The following is a 26220-nucleotide window of genomic DNA, read 5'->3' as shown; positions in this document are numbered from 1 at the left end:
ACGTGATCTGTCCACCATGCTGCTGGACCCCTTATGAGCGTCGCGGTGTTCCGCTTCCCTTTCAGGAGCCAGACCGGACGCGCTCAAAAAGGGCTGCGATCAGCGAGTTGCGTCGCCAGCACATCCCACAAGCCATGCTCGTCCACTTGGAGCCCTACAATCCGCAGTGGCCCGTGGAGTTCCAGCGAGTCAAGGCGGAGCTGGAGGAGCTACTGCGCGGCGTGCCCCTGGTCGGCATCGAGCATGTAGGAAGCACGTCCGTGGTAGGCCTGGTAGCCAAGCCAGTCCTCGACATTGACATCATCGTGTCTGGCCCCGAGGAGCTGGAGGTCGCGCGCCGAGTCATGGTCAATCCGGGTGGCTACCTCGACCTGGGCGAGATGGACATTGCAGGTCGCTTTGCGTTCCGGCAGCCCGGCTACGGCAAGGCAGACGCCGCGCTGGGTGGCTCCACTGGACCAGGACAGGAGATGCGCAGGAACACCTATGTGATGCTGAACGGCTGCCGCGCCCTGCGCAACCACCTCGATGTCCGAGAGGCACTGCGCAAAGATGCAAAGGTGCGCGACGAGTACGCTCGAGTCAAGCAGGAGCTGGCCAGGCACGACTACGAGCACATTGGCCAGTACGTGGATGGCAAGACGGGCATCCTGCTGCGCATTCTCCAGGACTCCGGGTGGTCCAAGGAAGACATCGATAAGCTTCGTCCTATGACTCGCTAGTACAGTAGTAGCAGTGACAGAATTACTCTAAATTGAACCTTGCCCGTGGCAGCCTGCATGAGAGAACTCAAGATCCTGCACGTTTAGACTCAGTCTAAATTCTGATTTTCGAGTGCGATGACTTCTAAGTGCGACGGCTGCTCGCGTCACCACCACGTCGGACGGAGCGACATGTCGGGGCAGAAGCCGGCACAGCGCTCGGCGCTGGCATGCATGCCCTGCCGCGCAGCTCGGCACAAGTGCCAGCGATCGCCAGCAGAAGACCGCTCGCCCTGCCTCCGCTGTCGAAACCTGGGCCTCGACTGCGTCTGGGTGCAGAGCAGGCGGTTCGGAAGGCCCCGCAAGCAGGTCTTGGCGGCGCCGCCGTCGTCGTCCACAGCCACACAGCAGGATGTCGCTGCTGCCTGCGCGCCGTGGTATGCTACCGAGCCAGATCTTCACCCAGTGACGGTTGACCTGCAGCAGCTCGACGCTGAGATGAGCGGCTTCTGGGCCGATCTGATCCCGCCCACCAGCGGGCCCTCTTTGGCGATAAACAGTTCCCTCACGCCGCCCTTAGCCGTGGGTGTGCAGGGGCCACTTGACGTGTCAAGCGGCCTGCGCTTCTTTCGCCTGGCCACTTCAGACCCGCTGCCGTGGAGTGTGGCAGCGGCGGCAGTCGGTCTGTGCGACGCCGCCCTTTCCTCCTCTTGTCCCTCCCCTTCCACCTCACCCGGCTGGCGCTGCCTCGTGCTGGCGTGCGCTGCGTACGGCCATCGGACTGCGCGCTCGGGGCCAGAAGGGTGCGACTCCCTGTACCAGCAGGCAAAGCTCCTCTTTGACGAGCACACTGCCCCGTGCGACGACGGCAGCGACGCCGTGAGCGCCCTGCACCTCGTCGAGGCCACGACGGTGCTGGCAAAGTACGCGTACGGCACGAGCCGGCTCGCCGAATGTCTCCAGGTGCTGCGTGTGGGTGCGCGTGTGGCTGCTGCCATTGGCCTGGACCGTATCGATGCCGGCGACCGGACATTTGCACGCACGCATCGCCGACGAGACGGCGCTCCCCGTTTGGCGCTGGCGTCGCTGCTGGCTCACTCGAATGCCTCCTCGTGCCTCGACGCCGTCGCTGTCTGCGATACGGCGAGCCCCTGCCGCCTCTGCCTGACAAACGCATACCGGCAGAGCTGGTGGGAGCTGCACCAGTGCACCGCCATCATCTTTGCCGCCACGTCGCAGGGCGGGCCCCGGGATGCGACGGTGCTGAGCCTCGACGCCGCGGTGCTGCCGCCCACGTGGGGCGAGCGGTACGCCGTCACCGACCGCTTCTGGCGCCTGCGCGCGCGCACCTCGGCCGTCCTCGCCGAGGCCGTAGATCCCGAGGTACGGCGGCTGGCCAATGCAGAGGCCGAGTCCCGGCTCTCGGTGCTCGAGACGATGCTTCGCGCCCTCGTTGCGCCCACTCACGAGCTCGTCGAGGTAATCGACGGCGTGCCTGCCGCTGGTCTCGTTCACCTCGAGCGCTCAAAGGCCCGGCTTGCTGCCATGCGTGGCCTGCTCTCCCTCCATGCGGCCCAGACGAGCCTCCATAGGCTGTACTGGCTGCCCGGGCCATCGCCCCACGAGATCATCTCTCTCGACGACGACGACGACGACGACGGCGCAATGTCCTCGCAGTCAGCGCCAGCGTCGAGCGAGAAGAGTTTCGACGCCGACGAGCAGCACAGCCTGCTCCTCCGGTCCATCACAAGCATGAGCGAGAATGCCGACGCCGTCATCCGTCTCATCGAGGCGATGGACCAGCGCGCCGTCGCAAGCGATGCCCAGCTGCCGCTGTCGCTGCCGTTGCCGGCCACCTCTGCGCATGTCCCGCGCGTGCGCGACTGCTGCCCGTTCTTTGCCTGTGTCCAGGTGGCAGCCGTCTTTGCCAAGGCCATCGCCCTGACGGCCCACGTGGCCAAGCCCGGCTGCGTGGGTGCTGCTCACCCCAATCCCGGCGTGCCCCAGCTCTGCACCTGTCAGCGGGGCGCAAGCGACGCAAGTGCCCTCGTGTGGCCGCACATGAGGTCTGCGACGCCGCAGCAGGCAAAGTGGATGCGTCTGTCGTCGGTGCAGACGATGCGGTCTGCCCAGGAGATGCTCGAGGAAGCAACAAGTGTGTGGCCATTTGCCAGCGAGTGCAAGATGGCAGTCGAGGCAAGGCGTCAATCTATCCCGGGCATCGGCGGCTTCTCAGGCCTGTCGTATTCCTTGCAAGGCGCCTAGCGACTGAGCAGGGCAAGACGAGCAGATGATTACAGCGGGCGCAGAGTCAGAGCGAGCTTAAACCCCATAGCGAAAGTACAATTACAGCGCTTCCACAGCTCTGCAGCATTGGGACAGGACGTCAGGTGCTGCGCGCTCCTCTCTGCAGATGCTGCGATCGATGGGTGCTCAGGCCATCTATGCACGTGAGGACGAGGAGTGGCCCACGCTCGACCGTGCTCTCGACTGTCACGGATCGCTCGAGACAGCAGATGCGTGCGTGCAGGCTGTGAGCAAGGATCATGTGCGCACCCTCCTGCCCAGCCAGCCCTCGATCCCGCACCCCGGGGGGCTGAAGTCACCTTTGGCGTGGTCCACTCGATGCTAGGCCACCCTATCGACTTTCTCGTAGGCATGCTCGGCAAGTGCCCATCACCAAAGGAGCTTGCGGCCCGCTATGCACTGGCAAAGACGTGTGCCTCTTTCGACAGCGCCATTTGTCCGCTCTCATTTCGACGGTGGCCAGTCGACTAAGCTTCGTCAGACCCCCTTCGCGCGGGCCTTGAGGGAATCCAGCAGACGATCCATCAATCTTCCACCGGCAGCCTCCCATTCCCATTGGGAAAGATTGCGCATGCAGTGGGCCAGCAATAGCAATGTAGCCAGACGTCTCCTTGCGCAATGCCATGAGCTTACCTAATCAAGGAATAGGACGCGTCTCCTTGACTTTTTCATGAGACAGGGTTCAGTCCCCGTCCATCTTTCAACCACGATCATCATCTCATCGCCATGCCGCGAGTTGTTCGCGCTCGAAACATACACGTATTTTCAGGCGAGGAAGAGATCGCTGGTGAGCTTGAAGAAATTACTCTTACCCGCAGCGTGGGAGAGTGACCTTACACTATGGGGAGCAGGCTTCTATCAGCACGGCAATGTGTCGAAGAGGTTTTTTCGGGCGTGGCTCGACCACGGTTGGCATTTTTCGACTGGCGACGGCCAAGCCTCGGACTGGGCTTTGCTCCCTCGAAGGTCCGAGAACACCAACGTGCAATCAAGCGAGCTCGTGTGCGTGGCATCCGTCGCAGAGCACGACGAGACCATGGGGGAAGATGCGATGATGCCTTACGGCACCTTCGACGTTGTGGACCGCCCCACCATGGGTCCCGTCACGCACGCCAAGACCAACAAGGTCTACCATCGTCGTACTATGAGCTTTAATCTCTCAGAGACGGGCCGGCGTGGTCCAAACTTTACATCACGCATCCGCGAGCGAGACCAAAGATGCCTCGTCTCTGGCGTTACAGCGCAGAGCAAAGGAGGCTGGGAGGAGTTCCACGCCTGCCATATCTTCGCGAGGGCGCACCTTGATCTCGTGAGCTGCCCACCCTCGCTTCTTGGGATCGGTCCCCATACCTTACTAAATTGCTGCACGCTGCACGTTATACAGTGGCGAGCAAAGAGGTTCGCAAGTCTCGTTACCGACACCGGGCCCAGCCAAGGTGACGCAAAGATTGATTCGGTGCAGAATGGCCTCCTCCTCTTGGCACATCACCATGCTGCCTTTGACGCCCATCGCTTTGCCGTCGACGTCGATCGTGGCTACGAGATTTTTGATTTTACTCGGGACGGAGAAAGGCACGGTCGACGCCTTCTCCTCGACCACCTAGGCGGCGATGATGCAAGTGTCCGACCACTCGACGCCCTCCTCCGCGAGCACTTTTGGCAGGCCGTCCTGGCCAACGTCCGAGATGCCTCGGAGATTTACGAGGACGACGGAGACGACGACTGGACCAACCCCGACGGGCTGCGCATGGACAACGCGGCACTGCACAGCACCGACTCCGGCCGTCAGAGGCTCGAGCTCGAACTGGGCAACAGACTCAACCATCTCGTCTCTTAGTCCTTACCCAACTGTGTATATATTCCGCATTCATGGCTCTCTAATCTACATTTTTTTCCATCAAATAGACGCTGACACTCTCGTATTTCCACGGCAGAAGACCTGCTTCAGCCCATTCCCCTGACTTTGTGGCCAAGAAAGCCTGACGCACGGCCCGGACCAGAGCCTCAGCGGATCGAGTGCAGCCCTCACTCACCTCCAGTCGCGCGGATAGCGAGCAGAGCAGCTGGGCCAGTGTAATTCAACGTGACTTGCAGACAGATCGACTCTATTTCAAATGGAGATGCACCAGCCCAGGCTTATACACGCTCGCTGCGACACGCTTCAGAGAGAGCCTCGGTCGTTGCACGTGCGTGAAATGATCGACGACGTGCTTCGACGAACAGAACGCCACAAGAGTCAGGTTTCGAAATTCGAATTTTCCGTTCCCGCCTAGGACCCTCTTTTATTTTCCGGCATTTGGCTTGGGAAGACTTCAGGAGGATCGCTTGGCGGAGAGAATCCCTGGGAAGTGATTAAGTGAAAGCCACAACGTCGAAATGGGGACCATCCGGCCTCACGTTCTCGCGGGTGTGTCCCTATGTTGAATACCGTCTATGCAGCATATAAGGCGGCCTCGCTTCGATGCCATCTTCGCTCAACCAGCATAGGTCCCTCTTCCTCACACAGTCCCAACGATGCGTGCTTCTTTCCAGGTTGTTCTTCTCGGCCTCGCCTCCGTGCTGCTCTTGAGCGCCTCTGCCGCCCCCGTCACGCTCGAAAGCGAGACCAGCACAGAGCAGCTCGTCGCCCGGGGCTCGCTGCAGCTCACGTGGTACGCAGGGCAATCGATGGCCAACCCAGCCTGCCCGGGACAGAAGGCCGTCTCCTCGTCCGACTACGTCGTGGCGCTGCCCATGAGCCGCAAGAAGGGCATGTGCGGCAAGTGGATCAACATCCGAAAGGGGGGAAAGAGCGTCAACGCCAAGGTCGTCGACTACTGCGAGAGCTGCGGCAGCAACCACTTTGACCTCAGCAAGGCCGCCTTCAAGAAGCTGGCACCACTCAGTCAGGGCGTCGTCAACGGCGCCAGCTGGAGCGTCCTCTAGAGCAGCCTTGTCTTTTTCAAAATTGGCGCAGTGGCCCACGACACATTTGTATCATTGCTGTATAATGCTCTCCATCTTTCCTCACCTTTGAGTCTGTCTCTCAGACGACCTCTCCTTAGATACTCACTTACTCACGGGCACGGTCAAGGGTGTAAATTGAGACGTGGTTTCGCTTTCTGTAATCGAATTGCACGGCGATGCTTTCAAGAGAGGTCGCCAGTAGCCTTGATTCAATGCAGAAGCTTCTGTCAGTAGTGGACGTCCGTATGCTTGTGTATTCTGCTGCTTCTGGCTTCGACAGCAGGGCTCGACAAGATTTGAGGCCAGGTGAGATTGCTTCTGGATAAACCTTTCGCGCAGGCACGCAAGAAAAGTTTCAATTAGTGTAAGAAGTGCCTTGGGTGGATGTGCCGTGCCACATGGCAGGTTCAATGTCGGTCCGAGCCATGTCTGCAACTTGTGAATCTACTTTCAGCAAAGGCCACGGTTGTGGTTATTGTCTTCAAGAATCAAGCTCGTCTACAGTGCGAATAGGGCCAGTGAACCAACGGTGGGCATCGATGAGCCACCATGCTGAGGAGCCAAGGGCGATGACGCCCACTGCAGCGAATTCAATGTCAGTCAGCGTCAAGAGTGGGGCGCCTCGGGTTCGCACAGCTACCCACAGATCAGGATCGCCCAGTTCATGTCGGCTATCCCGGGATTGACCTGCTGTGGAAAGAGCAGGACTGTTGGAAAAGTATTAGCATCAGCCAGCTGGGCGGGAACACTCCCAACTCACTGATGGTGATGAAGACGACCCATGCACAGGCCACACCAGCAATGGGCCGCGAAAAGGGGCCGAGGTGCCACACCCCACGCTGGAAGCTGGAGGAGAACAGCCTGAAAGCAATAGGGATGCAGTAGGAGATGTAGAGGGCGATGACGGCACAGCTAAAGAGCGCCAGCCCGGCAGCCGGCTGGAGTGTGAGGAGGCCAAAGAGGGCGGCAAAGACGACGACGAAGATCGTTGCCAGGACCGGCGTCTTTGTCCGCGAGTTGATCCGGGACCAATACCGAGACAGGGGCAGGGCGCCATCGCGACTAAAGGCAAAGACAACGCGCGATGCATCGACGAGTTGGGCGGCTGCCGTGTTGATCTGGACGACAATGATGAACGCAAAGAGGGCAAGCATGCCCCTGGAGCCCAGGTGATCGAGAAGGACCTGGGCCATTGGAACGCCAAGGCTCGACTGTCCCGTTGCCACGACGTCGGCGATGCCGAATGACGTGACGATGCTGAGGGCGAATCCCGTCACAGACGTGGTAAAGACGGCCGCCACGATGGCCTTTGGCACGACGCGAGATGCATTGAGCGTCTCCTCAGCAATGTGGACCGCTGCCGGAGTGTCAGTGGGATCCTACGAAACAATGCAGTATCGCCCGATTTGCGCTCACCCGAGTCGTAGCCTGTGTGTGTCCACATGACTGCGGTCAGGCCGAGGAGCCAGGCCATGCCGTTGTTCGGCCAGCCGCCGCCGTTTTCGAATAAAGTAAAGGCTTCAGACGCCGAGACGTGGGGACCAGTGGCGGCCAAGGCAATGATGACGGCCAGCGCAGTGCCCACATTGAGAATCAGGTAGAGGATATTCAGCTTGGCCAAGAGCTTCGTCGCCGTCATGCAGAGGCCACCGATGAAGACGAGAATGGCGAGAAAGATGGCGTAGAGCTCGCCCAAGGACAGCGACAGGGACGAATTGGCTACGAGGGCAGCAGCGTAGATGAATTGTGCCGCCGTGTAGGCAATCGAGGACACCAGCGACACCTGCCCCGTCACATTCATCCAGCCCGTCCACCAGGATGCCAGGGGCGCCCACTTGGACGGAGCCAGGCGAGCGGAAAAATAGTAGAGGCCTCCACTGGTGGGCATGGCGCTGCTCAGCTCGGCCAGCGACGCCGCCACGGTCCAGACCATGATGGAGCCGACAAACCAAGCCCACACGATGCCCACGTGGCCGGCTGCATCGAGAGGAAAGTTGAGCGTGGCGGTGAAGGACGCGACGACGCCCATGACCGACGTCGTGTAGCAGATTGTCGACCACGTCGAGAACTCGCGTCGGAACTCCTGCTTGTAGCCCAGCGAGGCCAGGAGCCTCTCGTCGGCCGTGAGCTGGCCGTAGGCATCGTTGCTGACCACCGTCTTGATCTTTTCGCTCGCCTTGTCGCTCATCCTTGTTGCTTGGGAGGAGGTGCCTGCGCCATCCCTCGTCCAGCACGCCTGCTTTTGAATAGGCACAGGAACCAGCCCGCTATCTCAACACACATTCACCTCTCATCTAAGCAGCGCGAGCATTTGCAAGTGACCACGACTCTATCTCGACGCCGATTGGTGCAGAATTTAGCCGTTACGTACCTGGCAACGTAAAGAAGAAATCGGGACGCACGTGGCTTATCGCTTATCGCCTATCGCCTATCAACCCCACAAGAGACCCTCCTTACCCTTGCTCTGTCTTCTACCACCAGCGACCATGTCAAACAGCAAGGCGAGAAGCCGCAACGCGCAGGCTCAGGCACTGTTGCGTTCGCGGCGCAAGGTCTACATCCAAAATCTCGAACAGACGGGGGAGGAGCTCCGGACACAAAATGACATTCTGGCTGCAGAGCGCGACGATTTGAGACGGCGCGTCACGGGCCTCGAGGCTGAAGTAAGCCTCTTCAAGGGCAGCTTGGGCAGCCCCGTGGGCAATGCAGACGCACTGATGGCCGCGCTCGAAGCAGAGCGAGCCAAGGTGGAGAAGCTCAGGGAGGCAGTCCGGTCCCTTGCTCTGGTAGACGCAGAGCTAGACGAGTTCCCTTGCTCGTCCAGCGGCCTGCCGGGTCTGCTGCCCGAGCAGGCGTCGTCGTCGTCGTCGTCAGCCACTCTCTCCGAAGTATTTTCATCACCGGCCGACGACGCTGGTACAGCCAGCTACACCACTGCCTCGTCCACGACGCCTGCATCGCTCGGTCCTTCGTCCTCGCTGGGTTCCGAGGAGACAGACTCGCTCTCGCTTCTGCTTGCACAGCCGCCGACGTTCAAGCGCCAGGCCGCCCGCATGCTCGTTTCGGAGCTCCTCTCAAATGGGACCACGGCCAAGTATTACAGTGCGCCCTCGATCGCCGGGCCGGGCACAGACCAGATTGACGCTCTCCTGGCACACCTTTTCCACGATCTCGAGCCTGCCTTTGTCTCGGCAAGTATCCTTTCTATGGCTCCTTACCACCACTTTCTCGGGGGAACTACTGGTCCTAGGCTGAATTCGTTCTTTTTATCCCCCGCTTGCATGCCCTACGACTTTATTACTGTGAGTAGTGATTTTGCCTCTAGGTCCCTTCAATGTATATTTCCCTCGTCTGCCCTCTGCTCTGCACGAACAATTTCACGGTCCCAATTTGTAAGAGTGACGAGAAGCCATTCGCCGGCGCCCACGAGGCCCAGGGCAAACGCGTTGCCGATCCAGAGCCCTCTGAGCCCCTGCGCCCGTTGAAAGGCAAGATAAATGCCAAAGGGCAGTGCGACGAGGTAGTAGGAGACCAGGTTGGCCGCGGCGCCCAGGTGCTGCTTGCCCATGCCTCTGAGCGATCCTCCGTTGGCGGCAGCCCATCCGTCAAAGACCTGTGAAGCAGAATTTAGGAGTTGAGGGGAGATCAGGCACTTAGAGCGCTGCCCATCTGGAGGGCGAATGGCTACCCACCTGAAAGGCTGCCACCAGGGGAAGCACCTCTGCCACGAGGTCTATTGTGGCCTGCTCGTCGGAGAACAGCTTGCCAAAGTCTCGACGAAAGAGCATGAGCAAGCCAGCAATGGCAAGACCGAGGATGGTGGCGAGCAAAGCGGCCGACTGCGAGGCCAGGCGCAGTCGTCGCACCGACACGGGCTTCGCTGCCGAGGCGATGGCGTCCCCCAGCAGGTTTCCGATCCTCGCCGAGGCTGCGACCCCGAGCCCAAACGGCAGTGTCTACGGGACAGGTCCGTGAGGATGTGCCGTGGCAAAGTGGAGCACTTGCAAACTCACATTGAGAATCTGGTCACAGGTCATGACAACGGACTGGGCGGCCAGCGAGGGTGCTGGCAGATTGCCCGCTGCCTTTGTTGCGACCTGTGTCAGCTCCGAAACCATGCACTTTCAGGACAGAAAACCTACCAGCGCAACAATCTCAAAGGCCACCCATTCGGTGCCCACCATCAGGACGCCGGGAAGGGCGAGCTTGAGCATGGCGAGGCAGCCATCGGGCCGCCAGGCCTCTCGATCATAGCCTCCCCATGCCTTGCCAAGCGTGTCGCGAGCACGGGTCTTTACATAGACGGCCAGCAGCAGCGCTGACGAGTAGTATGTCACAGAAACGGCGATAGGCGAGCCGAGGAGACCAAAGTTAAGCCAGCGGACAAAGACGAGGTTGAGGAGCAGGTTGACGGGTGCCATGAGGATCAGGACGTTTGTGGGCGCACCCGAGCCTGCGACGATTGATGAGCATGGGCCCAAGGAAAAGAAGTATTGAGGCTAAACCCACCCTGGACGAGACAGAACTTCTTGCCCGACTGGCGTGCGGAGGATCAGCTGTCGCGTCTCTTGCATCTGTACCAGATCACCCACCTCGAAGAGAATGTAGCCGGGCGCACCAAAAGCCAACACCCGCAGAAATTTCTGAATCTCTTCTGCCACGTCCTCTGGCTGCCCGAGCCGGATGAGCACCGGAGCCGACAGAGCCCAGAGAATGGCGCAGGGGGCGTAGAGGGCGAGGAGGACGATCACGTTGCGCTGGAGAAGCACACCGACCTTTGTCTCGGCCGCCCCCGAGGCCTTTGCCTGCGTGTAGCTGGCCGAAGCGAGGGTGTCAAAGGCCGTGGTACCGCCCAGCGCAATGGTCCAGGCAGTCACCATGGCAATCATGAATCCGTGTGCCGCTGCTGACAGCTCCCTGTCCGTGCCCGAGGCCGACACGACGGCGATGCTGACGGTCTGGATCGAGTTCTGCACCATGTATCCCAGTGACGTCGGCAGTGCCGTCGAGGAGAGCGTCTTGAGTTCGGTCAGAACACCACCACCACCACGTCCTCGCCCTGCTGTGAGGAGCGGCGTGCTCTCCATGTCAGTCATGGTGTTGGTCTGGATTATTCGCCTCTGGTCATCTCCTTCACCATTGCCTTCTTCTTCGCCCTCGCCTTTCTTTTTTTATCTCCGATCGCACGCTCGGACGCGACGTGACGTTTGCCGTTACGTACAGCCGTTACGTTGCGCACGTCACGCTCACATTACGTACAGCCGTTACGTTGTGCACGTCACTCCCACAAGATAACGAAGCGATGCCGTACATGCGGGGAAGCACAAAAGGCGTTGGGGCACACGACACTCCCTGGCTCTCCTCGACGACCGACAATGCGCACATACGCCTGGATCCTCGTCTCCCTGGTGACGGCCGCACTGGCGGAGCAGCAGCATGTGCTCAGCAGCCACCACCACAGCGACTGCGACCACGCTGATGAGGACCACATGCGCAACGCCCACGGAATCTATCGGGCTCCGTCTGAGGAGTGAGTGTTGCAGCACAATTCAAGCGAGCACGTTTCCGCGCTGACTGGGCCGGCACCACACAGTGGCAGCGTCCCCTTTCCCCTCCAGGCCGCCGAGCCGCTGCTAATTCCCGGCGACGGCGAGCCCACGGCCGACTCAATCTTCAGCGGCGTCACGACGTTTGCCCACCTGCCCTTTGGAGCCTGCTTCTCACCTTTGACTGGCTCAATCCCCGACACAGACCTCGTCAAGCCCGGAAACACATTTGACATTGCGTTTGTGGGCACGCCCTTTGACACGGGCACCAGCTTCCGCCCGGGCGCCCGCTTCGGGCCCAATGGCATCCGCCAGGGCAGCCGGCGCCTCACTCTGTACGGCGGCTACAACGTTGCCCTCGACGTCAATCCCTTCAAGGACTGGGCCCGCATCGTGGACTGCGGCGACGTGCCCGTGACACCGTACGACAACAACATGGCGATCGAGCAGATGACAAAGGGCCACAAAAAGCTCCTTCACACGGCTGCCAAGGCGACTACCATAAAAGGACCCAGCGGCAAGACGCACACCAAGCCTCTCTACACCAAGACGGGCAAGGTGCACCCGCGCATCATCACCCTCGGCGGCGACCACACCATCGTGCTGCCCATTCTCCGCTCCATCAACTCGGCCTACGGGCCTGTGTCCGTGATCCACTTTGACTCGCACCTCGACACGTGGCAGCCGAGCGTCTTTGGCGCCGGTCGAAGCAAGACGGCCTCGATCAATCACGGGACCTACTTTTGGCACGCTGCTCGCGAGGGCCTCATCCGCAACGGCAGTTCAGTGCATGCCGGCATCCGCACCACCCTCTCGGGCCCCAGCGACTACCGCGTCGACAAGGAGGCCGGCTTCCAGCTCAACGAGGCCCGCCTCATCGACCAGATCGGCACCCAGGGCATCATCGACAACATTCGCAAGGCCGTCGAGGGCAACCCTGTCTACCTGTCGATTGACATCGACGTGCTGGATCCCTCGGCAGCGCCTGCCACGGGCACCCCCGAGACGGGTGGTTGGTCCAGCCGAGAGCTCCGTACTATCATCCGCGGCCTCGAGGGGCTCGACATTGTGGGTGCCGACCTCGTCGAGGTGAGCCCGCCGTACGACAACCAGGCCGAGGTGACGCAGCAGGTGGCCGCCGATGTTCTGTACGAGGTCATGTCGCTCATGGTCAAGCGCGGGCCCCTCATCGATGTGTCTGATTAGGCATGCTTGTTCGGCAGCTTTGGACAGTGAGAATGCGCACTTTGACCATCAGCAATGAATGCTTTCAAAGGATGTTAGCTAGCTGCAAAGGCTAGGCGCTCTCTGCTATTGCCCATGTGCAAACGCTGAAAGCCTCAGGGCTTGGCTACATTTCTTAAGCTGGCCTGACCGAGTTAGACCTTTGTCTTTTGCAACTCGCTCATCCCGTGCATTGATGCTCGCCATTGGAGACGCCGCTATGACCAGCTCAGGCTCCACTGCTACTGAAGACACCAGGCTGATGCACTAGCTCCCTAGAAAAAGAGTACGGTGCCTTGGATGGACGCCGCCTCTGGCAGGATGGAGATGGTCGCGTGGGAGATTGCCTCGTGCCGCGGACATCGCAAGCCCGTGAGTGGAAGCAGTGCGCGATAGATGTGGTGGCCTGGTGATCAGCCCCCTTCTGCTCCAGCGCCAGCAAAAGGGACAGACCAGTCGGCACCAAAGGAGACGGACCAGTCGGTGAGCTGATCAAGCTGGGGCCAGGAACTCCAGTCCACTAGGAATTCATCTAGCGGTGAGCTGCTGCTGCCACTTGTCCCAGCAGGAGAAAGATAGCCCAGATCGCTTTCTACTGTAGCGCTGCCAGTCGACGACGAGAGCGTGTTGAGTGATTGCCGGCGAGCTGGATGTGGAGAAGAAGAGGAAGGCAATACAACGGTCTGCTGCTGGCGCTCCCGCCGATTTACCTGCCGCCTCCAATTCACCAAGATGGTATGAAGGCTACGGACGAGACCTGCACTTGCTGTAGCGAGACCAGAGCACAGACGCTCAAGACGGCTGGCGCTCTCAGTGAAGGCGACAAGATGCAGATCCAGGTGGTCATCCAAGCCTGACCAGCCAGTCAGCTTGGCTGCATTGACCTCGACGATGTTTTTGCAGGCATAGATGATCTCTGCGCAGAGGGAGATGGCAGATGGCGGCTGGAAGAGCACAGTGGCGCCCTGAGGAGATTCGAGGCTGGAAAGGCCACAGAATCCCGTCAAAATCTTGGCCAAATCATCCGTCCGCCGGTCTCCGTGCCGCTGAAGAAAAGAAGAGATGGGACCCGATGGTTGGCTTTTGAGCCGATCAACGATGTGTTTGGACACGGCCGATTCTTGATTGGCACCCGCTCCCGAGAGTGTAGCCAGGAACATGGCATAGCCGCTGACGTTGTTGTGTCTCACGTGCCCTTCCAAGATGGCCACATTGGAGACCGCCTCCGCTGCAAAGCAGTCCCCGAAGGACGACAGGGCGACATGCAGCTGTTGAAGCAGCCTGGCATCGCTCTCGGTATGCAGCCTCACGACGGTGTCCATCTGGTCGAGGTCGCCGCGTTTGGAGTAGAGAAGATGCAGAGTATTGCCCTGCTCCTTCAACGCGGCAGCACTATGCGCCAGAAGCAGGCTACCACAGTGCCGTTCGAGATCTAGGAAGGCACCGAGTGAAGAGACTCTTGCGAGAGAGCTCTCCCACTCCCAATTGCCCCTGGCAGTCCAACTGAGCCGAAGTTGACGGTGTCGAGGGAGTCCGTCGCTGGCTACCTCGAGTCTGAGCTTCTGCAGCGTAAAGTTGATGGCTTCTAGCGGAGGCCCTTCCTGGACAAGAGAGGCAACGTGCTCAGACGCAAGAATGCGCTCTGCAGCAAGCAGGAGCGTCTCTGAGCAGAGCGAGGCGGCTGCCGACGTTGTGCTTGCTGCTAGCGCCGTCGGGTAGAAGGCATAGAGGAGCTCCAGGGCCGCGGCTGCATAACAGTGACGGGGCAGACCAAGCAGCACTGCCTCTCCGTGGTGGGCGATGGCAGAGCGGAGATAGATGTGCAAAGAGCTGTCACAGGTGATTGCAGCAGCATTGTCGGCCTGTGCATCCAGAGCGAGGCGGCACAGCACGGCAAAGAGAAAGGAGGCGGGATCGCCATGCTCGTTGGCCTTGGGCAGCAGCCGGTGCAAGTGGGCCAGGTCGGGCAGATAGGGCCGGAAGAGATAGATCCAGTAGAGTCTGTGCGGTGGCAGAATTCCGATGAGCAGCTTTCTAGCGTGGAGGAAAACGTCGCTCACCTCTTGTGCAGCGCTTTGACCATCTCAGCACCGATCAAAGACCCTAGGGCAGGACATTGCTGGGAGCGAGGTAGGTGGAGGAGGAGGCGCAAAGACTGCGGTTGACGGGCCAAAACGAGGCTGAGAAGAGAGACGGGTTGCATGGATGCCTCAAAGATCTGTGCATTGGAGGGCTGAAAGTGATGTGCAGGGCCGGGGGCAGGGCGAAGAACCGCGTCTGCCCCGTCTATGTTGTTGGCCAGGAGAAAGTCGGACATGCTGGCAGGTGAATGGCCATCGGATGAGCTCGAGCCCAAGCTATCGTCGGCGTCGACGCTCGCACCATCTTCGTAAGCGGTGCGCTTCCGATCACTGATCACCTGGCCGCTCCGGGCCTGGCTAGCCCTTGAAGATTGGCTTGCTGGCGTCGAAGACGATGCTCCTGGCATCTCGATGATGCAGTCCAGCGCCTTGTCGATGCATCTTTTGCAGGAAAGGTGTTGCTCCAATGGATCTGCTGACGGACGCACCGCCTGTGGGTCGGGGAGATGGCACTTGACCTTCCTGCTTCTGCAGTGTGAGCATATCCTTCTCGCGTAAGGCCCTCTACTCTTTGCCCCATCTGCTTGCTTGCCGCTCGTCATTGCTGGTCAGAGAGAGAAGGGGATCTGTGTGAATCGGTCAGAATCATTTGCCTCACAGCCCCAAGCTCACTGTGATTCCTCTGCTGAAGTCGTCTCGACATTTCTCCATCAGAGATGTCATAGGGTCGACGACATGGGCGGAAGGCAAGCTGGCCAGTGCATGAAATTGCGCGGTTTTGCGCGCGCATCAATTCCGAGCGTCAATTCCGAGACTGTCCTAGTGCTGTACTGCTAGGTAGCGCGCAATATTTCCGCCCCTCGTCATCGCACGATGTCCGAGTCTTATTTCGCGCTGCAGGTGGTTCGCAATGGTGAAGAGTCTTTGGTTGATGTAGTGAATTCGTATTTCAGAAGCAGGCAGAAGAGCGAGTGGAAGGGTATATAAGAGCGAAGGTAGACAGGAGACTTGGTAATTGCACCATTCAAGTGACAACCCAATCATCCACACCCTCTATCAAGCCATGAGGACACTGCGATTCATCTTCGTTATCTGTCTTGCTGCATGTCTCTCTTGTATCAAGGTCAGCCCATCGCCCGTTCCATCCGGACAGGATTCTCACAGCTCAAGATCGCTGCACCGTGTCGCGCTCGCCAGTGGTGCCTATCGAGGTCTGCATGACCCCACTACCCGTTCAACGGTGTATTACGGCATCCCGTATGCCCGTGCGGGGCGCTTCAAGAGGCCGGTTCCCACCGAGGAAGATACTCGCACCGTCAAACAGACTACAGACGCTACCCAACATAGCCCTGCATGCACAAACTTCAACATTCCACCACCTTACGATGAGGGTTTCAAGGAGCTCCTGGGCTCGGCGCCCATCGCACCGCAGAGCGAGGACTGCCTGACGATGGACGTCTATGTTCCCGATGAAGCCCAGACGTGTGATGATCAGCTTCCTGTGCTCTTATTTATCGCAGGAGGAGGTTTCCTGAACGGAGCAAGCTTTATCTACGACATGCGACCCATGTTGGAAAAGGCAACCGACTTAAACAAGCCCTTTCTCGGAGTCGTTATTCAGTACCGACTTGGTCCCTTTGGCTTTCTGAATCCTTCCACAAGGCCTGATGATTTCAACTTGGGTCTTCTCGATCAGCGAGAAGCACTGCGATATGTTCGTGACAATATTGCGTCGTTCGGAGGAGACCCCAGCAGAGTGACGCTCAGTGAGTGCGAGTTCAGAAGAGGATCTAGTGCCCTGAAACGAGGTCTTACAATCCTTCCACGACAGTGGGGCAGAGTGCAGGTGCGCAGTCTTCACTCTATCAGCTCCTCTTTGCAAGTGCAAAGGAGCAGCTCTTCCACTCCATCTGGCTCGCCAGTGTGCCGTCCACCGCAGCACCCTTCCTCCAAACTGAGACCCACTCCATGGACGACATTATTGCCGCAGTCGCAGAAGCAGCGGGATGTCCAGCCAACGTCACCGTGAACGAGAACGTGGTCTGCTTGGAGAAGGTCGATGCGCAGAAGCTGGTCAACGTATCGACAGAAGCATGGCAAGGTAGTGGACCAAGTCTGGGCGGCCTGGTGTCAGAAAATGTATTTGAGAGGATCGCGTCAAAGCGCTACCCAGACATTCCCACCGTCGTCTCCTCATGCAGAGACGAAGGAACCAGCTCAGCGATTGGATTCAAGGCCGACAATGAAGAGGCGTCCGCTCTTGGCGTGCAAAGTGAGCCGCATTGGCTAGTTCCACATCCCGCAACAGGCAGAGCCACGCTGATAGCACCTCCTTTCTGCAGTCCTCATCAACACTGCTCACCGCTTCGATGAGGAGCAGGCTAAAAAGATTGTCGAGGACATGCTCTCAGCGTACCCAAACGACCCCGCTCGGGGCGCCCCCTTCGATGGTCGCAACACAACGTATGGAGAGCCAAGCCAATACAAGCGCCTTTCTGCCATCGACACCGACTCGACCTACACCACTGCCTGGCTGGACTACCTTTCTGCTTTTTCTTCTCATTCAAGCAGGAGCAAGGTCTGGGGTCTTCTTTTCCAAGAGCCGATCCCAGGCACCTCAGAAGCAATGGGTGTGCAGCACGGCTCAGACTTGGCCTTCTACTTTCCCACTCTCTTACCCGACAACGATCCTCGCAAATTTGGAAAGACATCTGTGGTGGACGCACTGCACACCTCTCTAATCCACTTTGTCCACTGCGGCCACCCAGCAGCCCAGGAAGATGGCGACAAATGGAGCTTGTATAATGAGGCACAAGGCTCTACTCAGGTCACAAGCATTGGTGGGCGCGGGAACGAAAGCATCCGCACAATCGCGCCCCCTTATCGGAGTGGTTTTGATGTCATCCGCCGTTATTTCAGGCCATGATGCTATTCTTCACTTCCGGGCGAGCTTGTAAACACTCTTTTTTGAAGGTGTCGCAGACCACTCCACCGCACTTGGTCGAGCTTAAACCTCAGCTCACTTCTTTCCGAACCACGTATTTGATTTCTCCAATGGGTCTCAGAATCTTGACCGCATGATCCCTGCATATACTGGCCTAGGGGCAACAAAAGTCGAGAAGCCAAGGTCTCGAAAGCGCGCTAGTAAAGAGCGGTGTCTTAGAGGACGTGCTGTATAAAGTTTGGCATTGTGCTTCCTGGCGAGCTTTTCCTCCCTCCATACCCCCCGACAAGGACATGACCTCGATGCTGTCGTCCCGTCACGACGTCGGGCCTGCTCGGTGTGCGGCCTTGGCACCCGGCCTGGCGCCAGGAGCAGATATCGTAACAAAAGACCTCGATCCCCCGCCCGATGCGCCTTCCTACGATTACATTGTCCTGGGCGCCGGAACGGCCGGCAGCGTCCTCGCAAGCCGATTGTCGGAGTCGGGTACTCGTTCGGTCCTCGTTCTCGAGCGTGGCTCGTATCTCGCTGACGTCGTCGGGCGCATACCTCTGCTCAGCAACGCCCGTGCATTTCAGGCAAGATACGCCACGCACGTACGCACCACGCCTCAGCCAGGCCTGGGAGGACGTACGAGCACGGTGCAAGTTGGACGGTGAGTCTCTATGAGGACCCTTCAACCGACTGGCTGACAGGCACATTTTTTAGACAAGTGGGTGGCTCCAGCGCAGTGAATGCGACTCTCTACACACGCGGTTGTCACGCCGACTTTGACTCTTGGGGCATTCCCGGCTACACTGGATCGGACCTGGAGCCCTTCTTCAAGCGGTCGCAGGCGCACAGCCATGAATTGCGCACAGAAAGAGCAGACGTGTATGGATATGAGGGGCCATGGGCCACGCGGGACATGCCCCAGCTTTTTGGGTTCAGCAAGCCATTCGTCGAGGCTGCCGGCGCGCTCGGAGTGCCTACTTCGGACTACGGCATGTCGGAGCGCGGCATGATGGCAACGGGGGCCTTCTTCTTGCAGACTTCCCAGACAGCTAATGGATCGCGACATCATGCGGGCATGGCTTACTTGCCCTCCAATGTGCTCAAGGCGCGACAGAATCTGACACTGTGCGTGGAAAGCTGTGTGGAAAAGGTGCAGATCGAGGGGCCGAACGATGATAACAAAGCGCACAAGGCCACTGGCGTCTGGTTCTCTAGCAAGGGTCAGTCTGCAAAGTTGCACCGAACGGCTTTCCTGGACCGCTGACCATTGTCACAGGCAAGGTATACTATGCACGAAGCGACAACGTCATTCTGTCTTCTGGTGCAATTTTCTCGCCCTGCATACTCCAGCGCTCAGGCCTGGGTTCCCCGCAGGTCTTCGAGCCCCTCAGGATTCCCGTCAAGGTAGCTCTGCCTGGCGTTGGCGCACACTTCAAGGATCATCTCGCTGTGCCGTTGCATTTCCGTGGGCCCATGCGAGACTCGTGCATGCCTATGGTGCTTCCTGCGACGGCGCTGCCCACGCTTATACGCCAAGCTTGGAACTATTTCATCCATGGAAAGGGCTGGTTTACCACTCCTGGAACGCTGGAGACCGTCGCCTACCTGAGTACGGAGCAGATTCAGCTGATGGACGATGGAGATACCGGGAGCAGGCTTCGCGTGCAAGGTACTGATCCGCACAAAGACGTCCCGGACATCGAGATCAGCTTCGAGGCTTTCTGGGCAGCCGAGGATATGCCACGGTTTCATGGCCTTGGTGGCTCGCACGGCGTCATGGCAGCACTTGTCTACCTCGTCAAGCCTCGTTCGGTCGGCCACGTTCACATCAAGGCGCCTGACCCGTCTGTCCTGCCCGAGGTCGAGCCCAACTCCCTGCAAGAGGAGGACGATGTGCGCCGGCTAGTGCTTGCCATCCGGCTGGCGATGACGCTCATCAAGCACATGCGCGAGCAGCTCGCCTACGACATCGGGCCTGCCTGTGTGCCGGGCTGGGATGACAGCAAGGGAGGATGGAAGGACGGATTGGCCAAGCGTGGCGGTGACGAGTTCGACTTTGTTGATCCACAAGCTATCGCTGAGAAGGTGGGTGGGCTCGTGGCCCGTGTAGATTCATGCTGACTTCTTTCTACTGCAGGACATCGTCGAGCATATCCGCAAGTGGGGTTTTGGCGTGCAGCACATGGCCTCGACATGCGCCATGGGCACAGACGGGGATGCAGCTGTCGAGCCAGGCAGTCTGATGGTCAAAGGTGTCGAGGGACTGCGCGTGTGCGATGTCAGCGTGATGCCTGAAGTGCTCAGCTGTCATCCCCAAGCTGCGGCCATTGCGATCGCCGAGAAGCTTGCTGCTGACATTGAATCGTCCGAGTGACCTCGTCTGGCTATGATTGCTTGCCAAGCTTTTGCGTGGGTCACTCTCCAGTCATGTACGAGCATGTCCAAGCAATGCAATAGTAACACCGTCTTCATCTGAGCAAGAAAGAATTCGCGAATGGAAGGCAGTGTTGCGCTAAAAAAATCGCAACTTGCGCGGAACTCGGAAGTGGGGAAAGGTGACCTCGCGGTCAGAAGGATCAGGCTCTCGATCGAGTGCTGCCTCATGATTTGGACTCACCCACCACAGTACGTCCGCCATGGTCAGCCCTCGTGCGCTCGCTAACGCCTTGGCAGGCTCTTCGCGGCTCTCTATGCCCAGTGAAAGGATCAGCAACCTGTCTACGATCCCCGGCACTCCCTTTTTCGAGGATCCGGGCGCGCCCGTGGCTGCTGTCCAGTCACTCAATATCTCCATCACCAACGACGAGGAGTGCGATCCCAGCAGGCTGACCTACCGTCTCGTGGTACCTCAACAATATGTATCGCCCGACAACTTCTACGAGCTGCAGATGGCCGCCTTGTACTACATAGTAGATCCCAAGCAGCCCGACCCAATTAAGCGTGAGTCTGGCTTGTACCGCGACGCCCGTTCTCGGCTGACCTTGCTCCTAGGCTACAACGACTCGTACGCCTACGAGGTTTACTCCAACCAGACATTCTACGATACTGCAGCGCCCAACCGAACCGTGCAAGCCAACCAGACGGTGTTTGAACCGACAGTCTGGAGTCCGCAGGTGCCCTACACTGGAGTGGAAAGTCAGGGCCAGAATGTCACCCTGAGTGACGGGACAATGAGTGTGACGCTCAACGACACCCTGCTCGTCATTGTACGTATATGTCCGCTTTCTGGCTTTGTGTTCGCTGACTGGAATCCTGCTCCTCAGGCTCGCATCAAGAACAACGTAAACTTCACTGATCCCACCGATGAAGGAGATCCAGGATCGAAGTTTTTCTACTGGACGCCGAGCACCAGCTGCCTCCACAAGCTGCAGGAGGGTCTTCCTCTGCGCACAGATTCATCGTCCATCACTCTACCCTCTCTTTCCTTAACGAGCGCACTCGTGGGACTCTCGCTGCTCATTTCGTCGTAGTCCACACCGCTGATCGAAGGGGAGGTTTATTCGCCGGACTTGCGTCTTGCGACGGTGCAGCAGGATCTATGGTAGATGATCGGGGTCTGGGGACGCATCACTGACCTCATGCGTCTATTGCCTTGAGGTCGCGTCGCTATCGCGTCAGCCAACCCTTTCCGCCATCTGCTCGTGAAGGCCGATTATCGCCGTGCAGAAGCGATTCCAGATCGCGCGCTGTTTTGAAAGCTGCAACTGCGCCAGCTTCCAACGTCTGCCGCACTGAGAGAGACTCCAAGACAAAGTCTTGGCACTATGTTGTACTTGGTGTTTTTTGTTCGGTACGTTGCCAAATGACCGTTCGTGCAAGACATTAGGCTTTGTAACTACAGTACAATACATGACTTGTCGTCAATTTGGAGAGTTCGAGACTCGACTATCTTGGACTTTTGCAGGTTCATGGTATGAAGATGTTGAATTTGTGATCAGGACGACTGTTGCATTTATTGGAGGTAGTAGTAGGTCCAGGGCAGAAAGTGAACAATAAGGCCTTTTATCAACATCATTGGCGCCTGCCAGGGAAAGGCCACATTTTTGTCTCGCGGATTCACTGCGACGGCTTTCATGTCGAACCGATCGTCCTGGGCAATTTCAATCATCCCAGCCGCCAGATCCATGTACGACAATGGTCCCTTGGCAACCTTGGTGCTCAACCAGTGCCCCTTCTGCGTGTCGTGCGATAGAGCGCCAGGCCGCACAAAAGTCGAACTGACGAGATCGTGCTGGGCGCGAAAAAGATCCTCGGCCTGGCGAATATCCTCATACCTGTTGGAAAAGGCGGCCCAGAGAATCTTGAGCAAGAATCGAGGCGCATTGGGCATCAATGCATGGTCCAGAGACGCCGAGGAAAGGAGAATGAGCTTGGGCAAGGGCTCATCTTGCACTTTCAGGCGTTTGACGGCGGTCAAAGCATGTTGCGCGGTCTCCCGAGCGATGCAACAGCCAGACATATTTCCCGTTCCAGCAACGACTAGGAAGGCAGCACGCGTACCACGTAGACACTCGGTCAGGAGGTCAATGTCCCCCAGAGACCCTTCGAAGATGCGGATCGTACCGTCCTTGATCGCCGCAGACGACTGGTCGAGCAGCTTCTCTTTTGAGCGGCAGTATGCGTTGACTTTAGTTCCAGGGTTCTGCAGAAGGACTTCGAGCAGGCATTGCCCTGTGTTGCCTGTGGTGCCGAGTACCGCGTACATAGACATGTGCGGAAGCTCTTCTTCTGGAGGGAAAGGGGGCCGCGAGAGATGAAGAGCGATTTAACGAGAAATCGGAAGCGCTTTTTATAGCCCGCTCACTCACTCCTCTTGGCTGTGCGTCGATCAATGCTGCGTTCGCTAGGATCCGCGGGCGATAGTCATATTTCGTGACAATTTAATTCCAAGGACTTCGCGACTAGTCATGTAATCTCCATCATCTTAGGTAAAGCGATTTCACGAGGCAAATCTCCTGCAGAAGATGGTATCATCCTCAACAAGATCTCACTTTAGCTTCTGTACAGCGTCCGGAGAATTTGCAGCAAATGCGGGAAGCGGCATGCCGACAGCGGCTTGCCGGTGGAGGTTCCTGGCGTGCAGGACAGCGTCAGCCGGGGCGCTTTGCAGAGCACGTTTGCAATCACGTTTGCAATGACTCTCCGGCCGGAGGCGTTCGTGCGCGGTCCACATGCAAGGTGCCACGACGTCGGGGGGCTGAGCCGCCACTGGCGCTGGCACTGTGACACCGTGGAACCGTGGCAATTGAAAGCCGGCATGCTTGAGAAGTGAAATCGGGCCAGATCTCGACTGCAGAGAAGCCAAAGTAAAATCCGGTGAGTCGCCGTAAGTCCGCGGCGTTTCCTCGGAGAAGGCCGATAGCGTACGGACCGACGCGGATGTGGCACGCTATTTATGAAGCCCAGATCGCAGTGCACGTATCCTCAGTTTCCACAAGCTCACGTCCCCACAACCTCCACCATTCCAACTGCCACCATGACGACGCAGCCAAGCTACGCGGATGCCTTGGGCGTTGTCGGCCTCGTCTCGTCGGGTCTAGCCTCGGGTGAGTGCCAGCGGCGAGTGCGTGACCAGGCTACGGCTGACATGGACACAGGTCTCACGCTCGCCTACCCGCTGCTGGTCAACCGGCACTTCCAGTGGAAGCAGGGCGCCCACATCCAGCCGGCGTCGGACGCCGCCAACCTCTCTCTCGCCCAGCGCCTGACGCTCTGGAACCACAGCTACGACGTTGGCCACTGGTGCCCGCTGTTTGCGTTTGGCGCCGCTCTGGGCCTCACTGGAAGCTGTCTTGCAAGCAGCGGCGACTGGAGCGACTGGAACAAGCGCCTGCTCGTTGCGGCAAGCGTCACGCACGTCTCCATCGCGCCGTTCACGGTGCTTGTCATTGCGCCCGTCAACGATCGCCTCATGGCGCTGCGGAAGCTCGCCAATGCGGGCAAGACCGACCTTGTTTCCGAGGACGAGGCCGACTCGCTCATGGCGCGGTGGGGTTCGCTCCACAACGTGCGCGTCGTGCTTTCGCTTGCGGGCTTCGTCACGGCTGCCGCCGTTGCCGTCACGTATCCAAACTAGCACCTAATTTGTCTCTGACACGGCTGCCCGCGCGCCGTTGCGCTGTTTCCTTGCACAGCCATGTGTCGATTGCTGAGTACTGGAAAATGTAAATGGTTGACTTTCAAGAGGTATTCACCCCTAATCGATTGATCAACTACACTAGGATGCACTTTGGCGAGTTCAAAAACTGCCAGTAACAGTAACGATGAGGACTTAATTCTGCATTGACCCGTTCATGCCCTCGAAGAAAAAGAGGCAAGAGATGGTGCAGCTTCCTCGCTCTTTTGAGCCATCAAATTGGCTCACATGAATGACAGGCACGTGGCCTATCGGAGATCTATCGCCCGATTGCCCCACTTTGTGTCATCGGCTCAATTGTGCCTTGTCCGGTGGGGTAAATGCAACTGAAATAGACATTTTCTATTGCGCTTTAAACTTACTTGTGTGCGTCATTGATTGGCAGTGCGACCGCATGGTCGGAGGAGCGCTTTACGCTACCATACTCACGAGGCAGTGCAAACCCATCTTGACCGCCACCATCCCATCGTTATCACCAGTAAACACTGTCTTGAACATGTCCGACGCAGACTCGCTCTACTCCTTTACGGACACGCTCGTCGACAGGGGCGATTTCTCTACCACAACACTCGCATCGGGTCAGGACAACCTCGGTACGCTCGTACTCCACCAGACAAACAGTCATGGGCTCGATGTCAGGCAGCTTGAGCGGGCAGGGCTGCCCTCGGCCTGGCATCGTAGCGACAGGCCGGCAACTATGGAGTCGTCTCCCGGTTTCCATCCACCCAAGCTCACCAAGCGTCTCCACCTGCGCGTGCCCAGGGATACGCAGCTGCTCCATGCGGTCCGCATACCGCACGTCACGAGTCTGGAGGCACTGGCCGAGGTTCGCAAGCAGGCCAGCAAGACGGGCAGGTTGCGCACAATATACGACTCGGAACTGTGCGAACTCGTCGGCCGTCGAGAACGCACCAGGATGCATGCCGTTGTGCGTCTACTCTTTGGCACGCGAGGCATCAAATCGTCCAAGTTCTTCTACCCTCCCCAGCGTGTACATCTGCCCTACAGCCAGTCTGCTGCTGGTGTGCCTGTGCAGTGGGCCACTCTGATCCTCACGTCGCCCCCTCTGACGACCGAGCCGGAGGAATCATGCTCCCCAGCCGACGACCTGGCAAAGACGTTGGCCTGTCTCCGCTCCAAGACGGACAACGAGCTCCTGGCGCAGCTATTTAAGCCGTCTGATCACGCCGAGGCCATGCTCGACGATGTGCTCAATGCTCTGGAGGCACGTGGCGGCATGTGGACAGTCGCAGCACATCGATCGCGTCCACAGCCCCGCAATGCAGATCCGCAACAGCGGCCCGAGTTTGTCGTCCAGGGTCTCTTTCCCAAGGTGAGATTGATGACGGGTCGTTGGTAGATTCATAAGCTAATCTCTTGGGTTCAAGTCCTTTCTCAATCGTTGCGCTCGCTACCAAAGAAAGGCCTCACGTGTCCTGCCCAGTGACATCGACTCCGACGACAAGACCCAGCTTATCACAGCAACGACGGCCGAGTCGTCAGCAGGAGCAGAGGGAAGTGGGCGTGGATACGCAGACAAGGACCGGCTGGAAGGGTTTCGCATTGGCATGACGCTCGAGCCAGTCAACACTGGCTCGCCCTGGGAGCAGTCAGGTACAGCATCGATGATGGGCGTGGGAATGGCAATGACCGGAGGTGGTTTTGGTGGGTGTTGAGTCAACTCACGATGCGCAATGGAATGATATGCATCCAATCATACACTAGTAAATTGATGCGATAGGCAACTTAGCGCATCAATACGCTATTAAATTGATACGGTAGGTCTCTATCGCATCAATTTGCACAGGCTGCTGTGTGTCTTTGATACGCTAAGTAACATAGCACATCAATTTACTAGCGAATTGATACTCTGATGAATTGATGCGCTGAGCTACTTAGCGTATCAAAATGCTGCGTATCGCATCCATGGGCGAAATTGATACAATAAGTAACTCAGTGTATCAAAATACCTATTGTATCAATTTGTGGACACGTAGTGTATAAGAGTAATTGATGCGCTAAGTTACCTATCGCATCAATTTAGTAGTGTATTGATTCGCTAGTAGATTGATGCGCTATGCTACTTAGCGTATCAAAATGGTAAGCCGCCAAGGCCGATTTTGGTACAATAGGTAAATTGATACGATAGGTAACATAGTGGATCAATTTGCTAGTGTATTGATACGTCAGCAAATTGATACAATAGATAACCTAGCGTATCAAGAGCACCTATCGCTTCGGTCTGCTTAGGGTTAGGGTTAGGGTTAGGGTTAGGGTTAGGGTTAGGGTTAGGGTTAGGGTTAGGGTTAGGGTTAGGGTTAGGGTTAGGGTTAGGGTTAGG

General features: G+C 58.2%; 14 protein-coding genes across 14 annotated transcripts; 11 read left to right on the top strand and 3 right to left on the bottom strand.

Moving 5' to 3' along the window:
- The first annotated feature begins 26 nt into the window (after window positions 1-26).
- On the top strand, window positions 27-776 carry FA10DRAFT_299725 (UPF0157-domain-containing protein). Its single transcript, XM_025524755.1, has one exon. It carries the CDS (start codon window positions 135-137, stop codon window positions 720-722), a length of 588 nt encoding a protein of 195 aa, XP_025378275.1. The 5' UTR covers window positions 27-134; the 3' UTR covers window positions 723-776.
- Window positions 777-893: 117 nt separating this feature from the next.
- On the top strand, window positions 894-2966 carry FA10DRAFT_284027 (hypothetical protein; the record flags this gene model as incomplete). The annotated part of the gene is made up of 1 exon (XM_025523884.1): window positions 894-2966. The coding sequence occupies one exon, from the start codon at window positions 894-896 to the stop codon at window positions 2964-2966; it is 2073 nt and encodes a 690-aa protein (XP_025378274.1).
- A 745-nt stretch (window positions 2967-3711) lies between these two features.
- FA10DRAFT_264973 (hypothetical protein) lies at window positions 3712-4909 on the top strand. The gene is made up of 3 exons (XM_025520866.1): window positions 3712-3795; window positions 3860-4317; window positions 4393-4909. Exons 1-3 carry the CDS (start codon window positions 3735-3737, stop codon window positions 4843-4845), a joined length of 972 nt encoding a protein of 323 aa, XP_025378273.1. The 5' UTR covers window positions 3712-3734; the 3' UTR covers window positions 4846-4909.
- A 389-nt stretch (window positions 4910-5298) lies between these two features.
- FA10DRAFT_264972 (hypothetical protein) lies at window positions 5299-6153 on the top strand. The gene has a single exon (XM_025520865.1). The coding sequence runs from the start codon at window positions 5523-5525 to the stop codon at window positions 5931-5933; it is 411 nt and encodes a 136-aa protein (XP_025378272.1). The 5' UTR covers window positions 5299-5522; the 3' UTR covers window positions 5934-6153.
- Window positions 6154-6435: 282 nt separating this feature from the next.
- FA10DRAFT_292050 (amino acid transporter) lies at window positions 6436-8142 on the bottom strand (the record flags this gene model as incomplete). Its single annotated transcript, XM_025524382.1, has 4 exons — window positions 6436-6533; window positions 6599-6661; window positions 6715-7311; window positions 7371-8142. The coding sequence occupies 4 exons, from the start codon at window positions 8140-8142 to the stop codon at window positions 6436-6438; spliced, it is 1530 nt and encodes a 509-aa protein (XP_025378271.1).
- Window positions 8143-8440: 298 nt separating this feature from the next.
- FA10DRAFT_299720 (hypothetical protein) lies at window positions 8441-9337 on the top strand (the record flags this gene model as incomplete). Its single annotated transcript, XM_025524754.1, has 2 exons — window positions 8441-9056; window positions 9131-9337. 2 exons carry the CDS (start codon window positions 8441-8443, stop codon window positions 9202-9204), a joined length of 690 nt encoding a protein of 229 aa, XP_025378270.1. The 3' UTR covers window positions 9205-9337.
- Window positions 9338-10373: 1036 nt separating this feature from the next.
- Window positions 10374-12706, top strand: FA10DRAFT_271100 (Arginase/deacetylase; the record flags this gene model as incomplete). Its single annotated transcript, XM_025523090.1, has 3 exons — window positions 10374-10387; window positions 10721-10765; window positions 11548-12706. 3 exons carry the CDS (start codon window positions 10374-10376, stop codon window positions 12704-12706), a joined length of 1218 nt encoding a protein of 405 aa, XP_025378269.1.
- Window positions 12707-12799: 93 nt separating this feature from the next.
- FA10DRAFT_59502 (hypothetical protein) lies at window positions 12800-15541 on the bottom strand. The gene is made up of 3 exons (XM_025525592.1): window positions 15478-15541; window positions 14785-15409; window positions 12800-14725 (listed from the first exon to the last, which is right to left on the bottom strand). Exons 1-3 carry the CDS (start codon window positions 15506-15508, stop codon window positions 13138-13140), a joined length of 2244 nt encoding a protein of 747 aa, XP_025378268.1. The 5' UTR covers window positions 15509-15541; the 3' UTR covers window positions 12800-13137.
- Window positions 15542-15839: 298 nt separating this feature from the next.
- FA10DRAFT_292038 (alpha/beta-hydrolase) lies at window positions 15840-17750 on the top strand. Its single transcript, XM_025524381.1, has 3 exons — window positions 15840-16571; window positions 16637-17077; window positions 17148-17750. The coding sequence occupies exons 1-3, from the start codon at window positions 15869-15871 to the stop codon at window positions 17729-17731; spliced, it is 1728 nt and encodes a 575-aa protein (XP_025378267.1). The 5' UTR covers window positions 15840-15868; the 3' UTR covers window positions 17732-17750.
- Window positions 17751-18042: 292 nt separating this feature from the next.
- Window positions 18043-20250, top strand: FA10DRAFT_264969 (alcohol oxidase). The gene is made up of 4 exons (XM_025520864.1): window positions 18043-18404; window positions 18458-18963; window positions 19020-19828; window positions 19881-20250. The coding sequence occupies exons 1-4, from the start codon at window positions 18052-18054 to the stop codon at window positions 20115-20117; spliced, it is 1905 nt and encodes a 634-aa protein (XP_025378266.1). The 5' UTR covers window positions 18043-18051; the 3' UTR covers window positions 20118-20250.
- A 15-nt stretch (window positions 20251-20265) lies between these two features.
- FA10DRAFT_277985 (hypothetical protein) lies at window positions 20266-21614 on the top strand. The gene is made up of 3 exons (XM_025523422.1): window positions 20266-20683; window positions 20735-20949; window positions 21007-21614. The coding sequence occupies exons 1-3, from the start codon at window positions 20380-20382 to the stop codon at window positions 21211-21213; spliced, it is 726 nt and encodes a 241-aa protein (XP_025378265.1). The 5' UTR covers window positions 20266-20379; the 3' UTR covers window positions 21214-21614.
- FA10DRAFT_59473 (hypothetical protein) lies at window positions 21598-22602 on the bottom strand. The gene is made up of 2 exons (XM_025525591.1): window positions 22552-22602; window positions 21598-22471 (listed from the first exon to the last, which is right to left on the bottom strand). Exon 2 carries the CDS (start codon window positions 22452-22454, stop codon window positions 21696-21698), a length of 759 nt encoding a protein of 252 aa, XP_025378264.1. The 5' UTR covers window positions 22455-22471; window positions 22552-22602; the 3' UTR covers window positions 21598-21695.
- A 563-nt stretch (window positions 22603-23165) lies between these two features.
- FA10DRAFT_264967 (DUF1772-domain-containing protein) lies at window positions 23166-23940 on the top strand. Its single transcript, XM_025520863.1, has 2 exons — window positions 23166-23289; window positions 23341-23940. Exons 1-2 carry the CDS (start codon window positions 23220-23222, stop codon window positions 23817-23819), a joined length of 549 nt encoding a protein of 182 aa, XP_025378263.1. The 5' UTR covers window positions 23166-23219; the 3' UTR covers window positions 23820-23940.
- Window positions 23941-24272: 332 nt separating this feature from the next.
- On the top strand, window positions 24273-25594 carry FA10DRAFT_264965 (hypothetical protein). Its single transcript, XM_025520862.1, has 2 exons — window positions 24273-25212; window positions 25268-25594. The coding sequence occupies exons 1-2, from the start codon at window positions 24376-24378 to the stop codon at window positions 25553-25555; spliced, it is 1125 nt and encodes a 374-aa protein (XP_025378262.1). The 5' UTR covers window positions 24273-24375; the 3' UTR covers window positions 25556-25594.
- Window positions 25595-26220: the final 626 nt, after the last annotated feature.

The sequence above is a fragment of the Acaromyces ingoldii genome, assembly GCF_003144295.1.
Source record: "Acaromyces ingoldii strain MCA 4198 unplaced genomic scaffold FA10scaffold_2, whole genome shotgun sequence".
NCBI classification, from domain to species: Eukaryota; Fungi; Basidiomycota; class Exobasidiomycetes; order Exobasidiales; family Cryptobasidiaceae; genus Acaromyces; species Acaromyces ingoldii.
This window is presented reverse-complemented; position numbering and strand designations above follow the sequence as displayed.

Coding starts and splice junctions, on each gene's coding strand:
- FA10DRAFT_299725 (XM_025524755.1), top strand. CDS start 135: ATGCTCGTCCACTTGGAGCCCTACAATCCGCAGTGGCCCGTGGAGTTC.
- FA10DRAFT_264973 (XM_025520866.1), top strand. CDS start 3,735: ATGCCGCGAGTTGTTCGCGCTCGAAACATACACGTATTTTCAGGCGAG. Junction 3,796..3,859: donor AGGCGAGGAAGAGATCGCTG/GTGAGCTTGAAG, acceptor TATGGGGAGCAG/GCTTCTATCAGCACGGCAAT. Junction 4,318..4,392: donor CGAGGGCGCACCTTGATCTC/GTGAGCTGCCCA, acceptor CACGTTATACAG/TGGCGAGCAAAGAGGTTCGC.
- FA10DRAFT_264972 (XM_025520865.1), top strand. CDS start 5,523: ATGCGTGCTTCTTTCCAGGTTGTTCTTCTCGGCCTCGCCTCCGTGCTG.
- FA10DRAFT_59502 (XM_025525592.1), bottom strand. CDS start 15,508: ATGTCGAGACGACTTCAGCAGAGGAATCACA. Junction 15,410..15,477: donor ACTTCAGCAGAGGAATCACA/GTGAGCTTGGGG, acceptor CTCTCTGACCAG/CAATGACGAGCGGCAAGCAA. Junction 14,726..14,784: donor GTCAAAGCGCTGCACAAGAG/GTGAGCGACGTT, acceptor GCCACCGCACAG/ACTCTACTGGATCTATCTCT.
- FA10DRAFT_292038 (XM_025524381.1), top strand. CDS start 15,869: ATGAGGACACTGCGATTCATCTTCGTTATCTGTCTTGCTGCATGTCTC. Junction 16,572..16,636: donor CCCCAGCAGAGTGACGCTCA/GTGAGTGCGAGT, acceptor CTTCCACGACAG/TGGGGCAGAGTGCAGGTGCG. Junction 17,078..17,147: donor GTCCGCTCTTGGCGTGCAAA/GTGAGCCGCATT, acceptor TCCTTTCTGCAG/TCCTCATCAACACTGCTCAC.
- FA10DRAFT_264969 (XM_025520864.1), top strand. CDS start 18,052: ATGCTGTCGTCCCGTCACGACGTCGGGCCTGCTCGGTGTGCGGCCTTG. Junction 18,405..18,457: donor AGCACGGTGCAAGTTGGACG/GTGAGTCTCTAT, acceptor CACATTTTTTAG/ACAAGTGGGTGGCTCCAGCG. Junction 18,964..19,019: donor CGTCTGGTTCTCTAGCAAGG/GTCAGTCTGCAA, acceptor CCATTGTCACAG/GCAAGGTATACTATGCACGA.
- FA10DRAFT_277985 (XM_025523422.1), top strand. CDS start 20,380: ATGGTCAGCCCTCGTGCGCTCGCTAACGCCTTGGCAGGCTCTTCGCGG. Junction 20,684..20,734: donor GCAGCCCGACCCAATTAAGC/GTGAGTCTGGCT, acceptor CCTTGCTCCTAG/GCTACAACGACTCGTACGCC. Junction 20,950..21,006: donor ACGACACCCTGCTCGTCATT/GTACGTATATGT, acceptor CCTGCTCCTCAG/GCTCGCATCAAGAACAACGT.
- FA10DRAFT_59473 (XM_025525591.1), bottom strand. CDS start 22,454: ATGTCTATGTACGCGGTACTCGGCACCACAGGCAACACAGGGCAATGC.
- FA10DRAFT_264967 (XM_025520863.1), top strand. CDS start 23,220: ATGACGACGCAGCCAAGCTACGCGGATGCCTTGGGCGTTGTCGGCCTC. Junction 23,290..23,340: donor CTCGTCGGGTCTAGCCTCGG/GTGAGTGCCAGC, acceptor ACATGGACACAG/GTCTCACGCTCGCCTACCCG.
- FA10DRAFT_264965 (XM_025520862.1), top strand. CDS start 24,376: ATGTCCGACGCAGACTCGCTCTACTCCTTTACGGACACGCTCGTCGAC. Junction 25,213..25,267: donor TCCAGGGTCTCTTTCCCAAG/GTGAGATTGATG, acceptor CTTGGGTTCAAG/TCCTTTCTCAATCGTTGCGC.